Below are 10,237 nucleotides of genomic sequence, written 5' to 3'. Positions count from 1 at the left end.
ATTTAAAATGGGCAAAATCTGACATTCAACGCAAAATAGCTCACTTCCTGTTGGGTTTGGAATGTGGCTGTCACTGACTTTTTTGTTCAGCCTGATGTGCTGCACATGTGTACCAAATTTGGTAGATACACCCCCTGTCAAAAGTTGTAGGACAGGTTCTACTTTATTTGAATTAGAAAGTGTCCTAAAACTTTTGACAGGGGGTGTAAGAGCGTTACGAACTGTAAAGACGAATAAATTCAAACGATTTCAACAATTACAACTGAACATTTGTCAAATGTAGTCACAAAAAAGTAGGTGTAGTTTTTGTGTACACCACATTTATTTACATTTCTAGAAGTCTTAATTAAGTTTATGTGTTTAATAAGGCAGCGATGTGAATGTTTATAATAGTAGACTTGGTCTTCTCATCTTTCATTTGACTGTTCTTTTTTATACAGTAATCAGTAAAATCTGGTCCAAGCTTTCATGAAGTCAAACACCACCACACTGGGAGAACAATGTCACCAAACAGTTTTAATGTTTTCATCTAAAGATACAAACCCGTCAGAAAAACTACAACACACAAACTGCAGCTTCAATTCAAGCTGTCATTTCCAACATAAAGAAGAAAAACTTCATTTAAAAAAAGAAAGAAAGAACTGATTACATGTTGTGTTTATCTGCAGTATGATAAAAGTCTTTCTTTGTTGGTGACTTGTGTTCAGAGTTTCTTCTCTCTTCTGCTCTGCTACTTCAGGCTGAAATCAAATGGATTTTTGTGTCGGGAAGTGAAAAACTATCCAGTAACTACTATCGAGCTAGTAGCTGCGTTAGCCTGCTAATCGTCAAGGTGAAAACGCAGAAAACATGGAACTGGATGAAGCTTTTAGTGGCTTGTCAAGTTTCCAGACTTCATTTCTTTTGGTGGAAGCTTTAATCAAACATCTTTTGTTGCAAAAACCATTTTCATGATTCTGGTCGACCACCTCCCTACCGACTACAATGAAATAAAGAAGATGTTGCTACATAAATGGGACAGGGGAAAAAAATGGTGCCAATGAAAGAAAAATGTGACATATTACGTTATTTTTATGTATTGAAGAATAAAATCCAACTTCTCATAGTTTTGGTTGTAATTTCTACCAACATAAAGGTGTTTCAGGCCCTTCTGGACTTTCACATCAACGGTAAAACAACCTTTAGTTTGCAGTTCTGAAACATTCGAATGCATCAAATCCCTGCTGAGGATCGTCTGGTGGCCTCAACGCTGCATGTTTTCAGAAACAGAGCAGCTGCTGAGGTCTGGCTGCCGTCAGAAAACCTAAATATCGGCGGCTGGAGTGTGATGTCGGAGATGTTTCTGGGAACCGAAGGCGTCAGATCGGGATGCTTCAGCCTGAAGAGGAGGCAGGATGACGAGCTGCAGCGTCGAGAGCAGAGCGTGACGTCGGCTGTGAAACATCGCAGCTACGAGGAGGCGACGAAGCTGCGTAACAGCCCGCGGGATAAACATACATCTGAGTGTCTGTGTGGATCAGTAGCGGCCCTGGACGCCCAGCTCGCTTTCGGCGGCGCCTTCGATTTGCTCGTGGACGAGTCGCACCTCCTGCTGAGTCAGCGTTCGCTCCATGTGGCGGTAGACGATGCGGTAACAATGGCTCCGCCTCCCGGTCCTGTCGGAGAGACGAGAGAGTTTTAAAAACCTTTATTTACACCACCAGGAAACAAAACAACCATTCAGCTCAGTCACCCTGTTTATCCTGTTGCTATGAGCCGCCATCTTGTTTAGCTCTGCAGGAAGTTCAACAGCAGTTTTTTCTTTATCCTTCCTTCAGTATTTTTATTTTTTGTCTTTGACACAGTTGATTTCCAGCTTTCCACTCTTTCCTTTGATAAAACACTGACGCTTGGCTTTGTAGGTCGACGTTTTAGCTCTGCCATTAGTGAATTGTCTGCTAGCATGTTACTAATATACGCTCATAAGCTAATACATGCTAACGAATAGTTTTTTTATGCCATGTGTTTTTCATGCTAAAGGAAGTTCACTACTTTTGTGATAAAGTTAGTTTTTTTTTAAGTGAGTGTAAGTTTGTTTAATGGTAATGTTAGCTGCTTTTCATGCTAACAGTATTGTTTAATGCTAACAGTAATTTTTAAAATGCTAATCATTCAGCAATCAATGTTATTTTTCACAAAAACACTTGCTTTTTCACATTAATGTTGACGTTTTGTTGATGCCAACGTTATTTTTGTGAAAGTACTTTCGTACTGTCATTTCAGGCTAATCATAGCTAACTTTCAATGCTAACTTTTGTTATTGTATGTCAGCATTTCTTTTCTGCTGTTTGTTTTCTGAACTCTGTCACAGTAGTATGCAAATATAATTCATTTAATGCTGACGTTAGTTTCTTGTCATTATTGTTTTTTTTAAGCTAACGTAGGTGTTTTTAAATTAATCTAGCTTCCTTTACAGTGTTAACCTGTGCTGTCCACTAGCTGTTGAATTCTTGTAATCTTTCTATGCTGATGATAGCATTCTTTTCATGCTAACATGAGCTTTTTATGCTAATATTTTCTGCAGCTTCTTTTTTCTTTTCTTGACATAAAAAAGTTCTTCTTTGTTTGCATTAATGTACACATGACAGCATTTGTTTTTTAAAGGTAACATTAGCTGCTTAGGCTAACAGCTTATTTTAAAAGTACTGTTAGTTTTGTCATGTGCTATGTTGTCCGCTAGCAGTTTGTCTTTTTATGCTAACAATAATTTCCTATTAATGTGAATGTTAGTTCTTTTTAATGCTATTGTGATTTCTTTAATGCTATTTCTTTTTATGCTAACATCATATTTTATACATAGTTTTTTAAATGATAACTTTAATTATGTTTAGCGTTTTTGGACAAGATCTGTTGTAAGACACGCTAACATTTGCTATATTTCTTGTTCTTTTTGACTCCTGTCCTCTCTTTTCTGCTATTTCACGCCTGTACTTTCACTTTCACTTCTCGTCTAACCTTCCCTTCATTTTCTCTTCTTCCTTTCCTGTTTAATCCTCAGTTTATTTCCACAGTTGACAAAGCGACTTACATGACATTAAACACAAAAAGCTACAATAACTAAATACACAAAGCCCCCTCTCTCTCTCTCTCTCTCTCTCTCTCTCTCTGTGGCTTCATTCGCTCTCTATGTCGATCGCCCTCGCTCTCTCGTAGCAGCTCCTGAATAATTAAACATCGGTACATTTGGAGGAAATGTCAGGGGGAGAGGGAGAGCCGGGCTATAAGCGAATGAGGCGACACAAACACAATTACACGTCATATCTGTGCACGCACACACACACACACACACACACACACACACACACACACACACACACACACACACACACACACACACACACACACACACACACACACACACACACACACACACACACACGCGCTCAGAGTGAATGGTATTTAATGTGATAGACTGTGTCACTGCTGAATAATTGATGTCTCCATTATCCAGCCCACATAGCTGCTGGGGAGGGCGGGAGATCGATACGGTGACACCTGTACGCCTCACACACATCTACACACACATACACACACATCTACACACACATACACACACATCTACACACACACACTGCAAAAATAAAACAGGAACATGGCGATAAATATGCACACGTTACATTATGCATGAAAAATAAGCGCATGGTTCTCTGTCATACATGCATAAATAAACATCGACACGCAGTAACACAACACGAGCGCAGCAGCGACGGACGGACAGAGGCTGAACTAAATGATGTTTTTAATGCCGATGGAACAGCTTTTTGATTGACTGCATGGTTTTAGTGGTAAACAATGTAAATCGGGTTTTTTTCTGCGTGGAGAACAGTTTTAATGTCAGCCTCCATAGAAAACACACTTTGATCGGTGTTCAGCACAAAACTTCCAGATGAAATTTGGCCAAAGGCCACAAAAAGAAGCCTGATGCAACAGAAAAAATGCCCCTCTAAAAACAAGAAAAAAAAACCTTATTTCAAAGAAGTTTTAACTTAAAATAAGTGAAAAAAAATCTGCCAATAGAAGAAGTGAAAAATGGCTTGGTTAGATTTACTGAAATAAGATCTGATATTTAGAATATTGAGATCTTAAGATTAGCTGGGTGTCTTAACCCTCCTGTTGTCTTCATTTATGGCACCAAAAAAATTGTTTCCTTGTCTGGAAAAAATCCAAACAATTCAGTAAAAAAAAAAAAATCCTCAAATTTATAAAAATTTGCAAAATCTTCAGGAAGAAAATTCCTTAAAAGTTTCCCTTGAAAGTTTTATTTTTTAAAGAAAAAATACCCAAATTTGGCAAGAAATAATAATAAAAAAAACATTAATGAAAATTGTAAATATTTTCAAAAAAATTCTAAAAATATCTAAAGTGAAGTGAATATATTTTTAGATTTTTTTGGAAGATTTTTACTCATTTTTTGAAAATATTTACAAGAATTTTCTTGCCAAATTTGGGGGATTTTTTAAAATAAAAACTTTAAGGGAAACTTTTTAGAAATTATTTGAATTTTCTTCCTGAAGGTTTTGTAAATTTTCAGAAATTTCGGGAATTTATTTGCTGAATTTTTTCCTGACAAAGAAACAATATTTTTGAGTACAACAGCAGGGTTACACAGCTCGCTTTTCATTTTACATGACAACAACTGCGCTTTTTTTCCCTTTCAAACTTAGAAGTCATTTAATTACTGGACGGTGACCGAGTTTAGAACAATTCGACTTTATTCCAGCGTCTCTGGTGGTTCTGGCTGATGACTTGTTGGTTCGTCGGCTGAATAAAAGCGTGGAGCTGCTCTCAGAGTGTCTGTGATTAAACCAGAAAAATCTAACGGCTGTAATGAAACACGCAGAGCTCCCCCTGTGATGCTCGGAGGTATTTATGGCTGCACACACACCGCCGGATAAAGCAAGACGTGTGTGGATCAGAGCAGAAATAAACTGTCGAGCTTATCTGTTTCACTTTTGTTTTAATTGGTGCAGCGAGCTATTTGTGGAGTTTTAATTGCTCCAGATGAAAATCCCCGCTCCCTCTGTTTCCATTTCTCCAACACCTCGTCGTCTTTTTCCCTGAAGAAAAGCACAGTTTCATTCCTCCTCGCCGTATGCTAATGAGCTCCGCCGATGGCCGAGTTAATCGTGTTAGCTGCTCCGTGAACACGCTGCTGAATTAGCTCTTTAGCAACACGCTATCCGGAACTTTCTGAACCAGTTTACTCCCAACACCTCCTGCTGCATCTTCACACTGCAAAAACTCCAAATCTGACCAAGTCTGTTTGTCTTATTTTTGGTCTAAATGTCTCATCCCGCTTGATTTACGATAAATTCACTTAACAAGAGACATTTCAGCAGATGGAGGGACTTGTTTTAAGACAACGCATCTTAAATATCTTGTGAAGTCAAAGAATCTTGAAATGATCTTGTTTTAACCTCGTTTTGTCCTGCGGGTCAAATTTACCTTTTTTGACAGTGAAAAATTTGGGGGAAATTTTTGAACATTTTTTGACGGGAAAAAAAAGAAATATTCAAAGAAAGTGTTTCTTTAAGAACATTCAGAAAAAAATCAACCAAATCCAGCGAAATTCGCTGGATTTGGTTGATTTTTTTCTGAATGTTCTTAAAGAAAATATTTGAAGTTTTCCTAATAAATATGGAATCACTTTAGATATTTTTAGGAGATTTTTATTCATTTTTTTTGGAAAATATTTACAATTTTTATATATTTCTTTCATTTATAAATTTTATTTCTTGCCAATTTTTTAAAAAACTTTTAAGGGAAACTTTTAAGGATTTTTTTCCTGAAGTTTTTGCAAATTTTTATAAATTTGGGACATTTTTTTGCTGAATTTTAAAAATTTTTTCAGACAATGAAACAATATTTTTGGTGCCATAAATGAAGACAACAGGAGGGTTAAGACACTTAAGCTTGACAATCCTGATAAAATAGAGCTTAGAATAAGTTTTCCAGCTAATTTTAAGATCTCAGTATTCTAAATATCACATCTTATTTTAGGAAATCTTACCGAGCCATTTTTTCACTTGTTCTATTGGCAGATTTTTCACTTATTTCAAAGTAAAAGTTGCTTGAAATAAGTTTTTTTCTTGTTTTGAGAGGAGCATTTTTTACAGTGCAGTGATGCCTTCAGCATGTTTTTAAGGACAGCTGCTTATGTTAGCCATCGATAGTAAAATAAATGAAATACAGTCAATGTTTTCTATATCACACTTTTTAAAACTTTTTTTTAAAATTAACTGAGTCACTTCTGACCAGTTTGGAGTCATTTTCAGCAATTTTGGACAGGTTTTAAGTCACTTCTGTGTTTATTTGGACATATTTTGTCAGTTTGGACAGATTTTGAGTAATTTTGGACCAATTCTTAGTCATTTTGTACAGTTTTTAGTCATTTTGGACAATTTTTGAGTCATTTTGGACCAATTCTAACCACTTTTTAATCATTTTGAACCACTTGTTTGGGGTAATTTTTCATTTTTTTTTGTCATTTTGGACAAATTCTCAGTCATGTTGGGCAAATCTGAAACCATTTTGTACCAATTTTAAATAATTTTGAACCACTTTTCAGTCATTTGAGATTCTTTTTGTTGCCATTTTGGATACTTTTTGAGTAATTTCAGACCAATTTCGGGCCATTTAAGCGATTCTGGACAGGTTTAAATTCTGTCTGAGTCAATTTGAACAGATTTTGTCATTTAGGACACATTTTAAACCATTTTGCACCAATTGTAAGTCATTCTGAATCACTTTTTAGTCATCTTGGACCATTTTAAACCATTTTGGAACGTTTTTGAAGTCACTTTGAACTAGTTTTTTGTCATTTTAAATGTTTAGAAGACAGAAAGTCCTTTTGTCATTCACATCTTTGTCGTCTGATGCAGAGTCTTCTTCCTGAAGGGGGCGGGGTCAACAGCAGCCAAGCTACCTTAAAAGCTAAAGCTAAAGCTGAAACAGCCTATTTAGAGGAAAATGGTGAATCGAGCCATCTGTGCTGTGTTTTGAAATGAAAAATTAAAAGTAATGCTCCAAGGAGATGTGAGAAAAGTGGCAGAAAATGGGATCTTTAATGTGTTTACCAAATAGTGGAAAAACATGTTTACATTCCACGAATCGATGCAGCGGAGACGAAAAAACGAAGCAACAATCAGGCCTCAGATGAACTCCTGAACTGCAGCAGGAAACGTTGATTCACCGGAGGACAGACGACACGGCCGACAGCTCGAAACGTTAACGAGGACGACAAAAAGGCAAAAAAACAATCGATTTGATGTGAGGCTCGAGCAGATGGTGGGACGGAGGAGAGACGAAGGGATGAAGCTTCAAACGGGACGAGAGAGCCTGAAGGTAGCTGGGAAATGTTCGCAGAGAGAGAGGAGATGAGTGGCCGATGATGGACGGGCTTGAAAGAAGAGCAGAGCTGGTTTCATTCAGATGGAGGAGATAAAGAGACGGAGCAGAGCGAGGGATCGATAGACAGAGATGAGAGGAAACCACAGCGGCTGCCAACGCCCTTGAAAGCACCGCGCTGCTTTCACATGAAGACAGGAAAACCGATGCTGTAAGAAAAACAAAAAGCTGGAGGAGGCAGGAGAGGAGGGTGTCTGTTGAGTCATTTTGGAGCAATTCAGAACCATTTTGGACAGTTTTTAGTCATTCTGGACAAAATTGGAGTAATTTTCGGCGAATTTGAAATAATTTTGACCTTTTTCTTTTAGTCATTCTGGATAATTTTTGAGATGCTTTTTTACTCACTGAGTCACTCCTGACCAGTTTGGAGTTGTTTTTTCACAATTTTTTAAATAATTTTAGACGGGTTTCAAGTCATTTCTGTGCTGATTTGGACAGGTTTTGTCAGTTTGGACAAATTTTGAGTCATTTTGGACCAATTTTAACAACTTTTTTACTTATTTTGAATCATTTTATGGGGTAATTTTGGGTTTTTTTGTCATTTTGGGCAAATTTTAAACCATCTTGGACCAATTTTAACCACTTTTTGAATCATTTTATAGGTAATTTTGGATTTTTTTTTGTCATTTTGGGCACATTTTAAACCATTTTGGACCTATTTGAAATAATTTTGAACCGCTTTTTAGTAATTTTGTACACTTTTTTGGTCATTTTGGATCATTTTTCAGATGCTTTTTCACAAACTGAGTCACTTCTGACCAGTTTGGAGTCGTTTTTCACAATTTAAGAAGTAATTTTGGCCAGGGTGTTTCCTCTTCATCCCTCAGGTTTTGGTTTATCCGTCTTCCTCAAACACATTCCTTCTTCTCATGTTTTTGTTCTTTTTATTTATGAACATAAAGACGCTCTGCAGGAAGATCGCTGAGCGTGTCTGATGGATGCGCCAGCCTCCCGTCGTGGTAAACACCTATTTATTACTCAGCGCAGACAGAATAAGCTCTAATAGTCATTACGCTGACAGTTAATTTGTTTTCACTGGAGGATCTGCAGCTCCATGTCCGACCCCGTCTCATAGAAACCATCTCCATAAATTACAGTTTGCATCAGAGGAGAGAACACCCCGGTACGACGTCACCGTATTCATTCTAAACCTCTGTGATGTTTCCACATCGGCGTGTTTCCGCTGATGAACAACCAAAAACCAACACTTCAGTGAAAATTTAGCCCATAAAATAGAGATTAAAAGCAGCAAAAGTGAATCCACCTGTGATCAGTTTAACTGCATGAACATGGACAGAAAAGGAGCAGAACTTCTCAGTTTTAGACCAATGGACGGTTTCTATCACAAAAATGGGAGAGCATCCAGGAAGACCAACTAAAAGCCAACGAACCTCAGTGTCAGCAGTAATCAGGAGGTGTAGAAAGAGTCATAATAGCACTAATCAGGAGATCTAGAAGGAGTCATAGTTCCACTAATCAGGAGATCTAGAAGGAGTCATAGTTCCACTAATCAGGAGGTCTAGAAGGAGTCATAGTTCCACTAATCAGGAGGTCTAGAAGGAGTCATAGTTCCACTAATCAGGAGGTCTAGAAGGAGTCATAGTTCCACTAATCAGGAGGTCTAGAAGGAGTCATAGTTCCACTAATCAGGAGATCTAGAAGGAGTCATAGTTCCACTAATCAGGAGGTCTAGAAGGAGTCATAGTTCCACTAATCAGGAGGTCTAGAAGGAGTCATAGTTCCACTAATCAGGAGGTCTAGAAGGAGTCATAGTTCCACTAATCAGGAGGTCTAGAAGGAGTCATTGTTCCACTAATCAGGAGGTCTAGAAGGAGTCATAGTTCCACTAATCAGGAGGTCTAGAAGGCGTAATAGTTCCACTAATCAGGAGGTCTAGAAGGCGTAATAGTTCCACCTTTTAAAGCCATTTTTGGACAGGTTTGAGGTCATTGCTGTGTCATTTGAACAGGTTTTGTCAGTTTGGACATATTTTGAGAAATTTTGGACCATTTTTGTTGCCATTTTGGACAGTTTTTATCCATTTTAGACATTTTTTCGGTCATTTTGGATAAATTTGAGGCCTTAGTCACTTTGGACAATTGTTGAGTCATTTTGGGCAAAGTTTAAACCATTTCAAACAAATTTTGACCACCAGGTCATTTTGAATCTGTAACTTTGGAAAAATTTTAGGTAATTCTGGACACATTTTGAATCATTTGGGACCAATTTAGAATAATTTTGAACACTTTTTGAGTAATTTCTGACCAATTTTGAGTAATTTTGAACAATTTTTAAAGCAATTTTTGACAGGTTTCAAATCATTTCTGAGCCAATTTGGACAAATTTTTAATCATTTTGGGTAAATTTTTAACCATTTTGGGTAAATTTTAAACCATTTTGGACCAATTTTAAGTCTATCTTTTAGTCATTTTGGATGTTTCTTGTTGTTTGGGATCATTTCTGAGTTCTTTATTTATCAACTTAGTGTGAAGCTCAGACCGTGTGAGGAACCCTTCAGAACATCAACCTCTATGGACGGAGGACAAGAACAAGAACCTGGTTGCTTTCAAACACTGAACTGCAAAAGTGGAATTTGCTGGAGAACATGAGGATATGTATGATGAATGTTGGAGAACATGATGAAGATGAATAAGCATGCATTTGATTAAAAGTAGAGGAACACCGGCGATACAGTGAGGAAACAACTAAAAACTAGCCGTACGTCTGCAGCCATTAGAGCACACATTAATTTAAATTAGACTGAGAAAGCAGAGCAGTAGATTGGGTTTGA

The 10,237-nt window shown here is 37.3% G+C and overlaps 1 protein-coding gene and 1 long non-coding RNA gene across 11 annotated transcripts in view; one reads left to right on the top strand and one right to left on the bottom strand.

The window, feature by feature from the left end:
• Nucleotides 1-496: 496 nt before the first annotated feature.
• The window catches only part of fars2 (phenylalanyl-tRNA synthetase 2, mitochondrial), a 185,531-nt gene continuing 175,790 nt past the window's right edge, over nt 497-10,237 (bottom strand). For all 10 annotated transcript variants that reach the window (XM_022206689.2, XM_051940303.1, XM_051940302.1 and 7 more), the window contains exon 10: nt 497-1,655. In XM_022206689.2, coding sequence (XP_022062381.1) covers nt 1,517-1,655 — 139 coding nt within the window. In that variant the 3' untranslated portion in view covers nt 497-1,516. The remainder of the gene's footprint in view (nt 1,656-10,237) is intronic.
• On the top strand, nt 8,940-9,460 carry LOC127531297 (uncharacterized). The gene is made up of 3 exons (XR_007938353.1): nt 8,940-9,235; nt 9,270-9,303; nt 9,338-9,460. It is a non-coding gene; the product is annotated as an uncharacterized LOC127531297 (long non-coding RNA).

The sequence above is a fragment of the Acanthochromis polyacanthus genome, chromosome 20 (genome assembly GCF_021347895.1).
Source record: "Acanthochromis polyacanthus isolate Apoly-LR-REF ecotype Palm Island chromosome 20, KAUST_Apoly_ChrSc, whole genome shotgun sequence".
Lineage (NCBI taxonomy): Eukaryota > Metazoa > Chordata > Actinopteri > Pomacentridae > Acanthochromis > Acanthochromis polyacanthus.
Note: the sequence above shows the minus strand (reverse complement) of the source record. Positions and strands in the feature narration are given on the sequence as shown.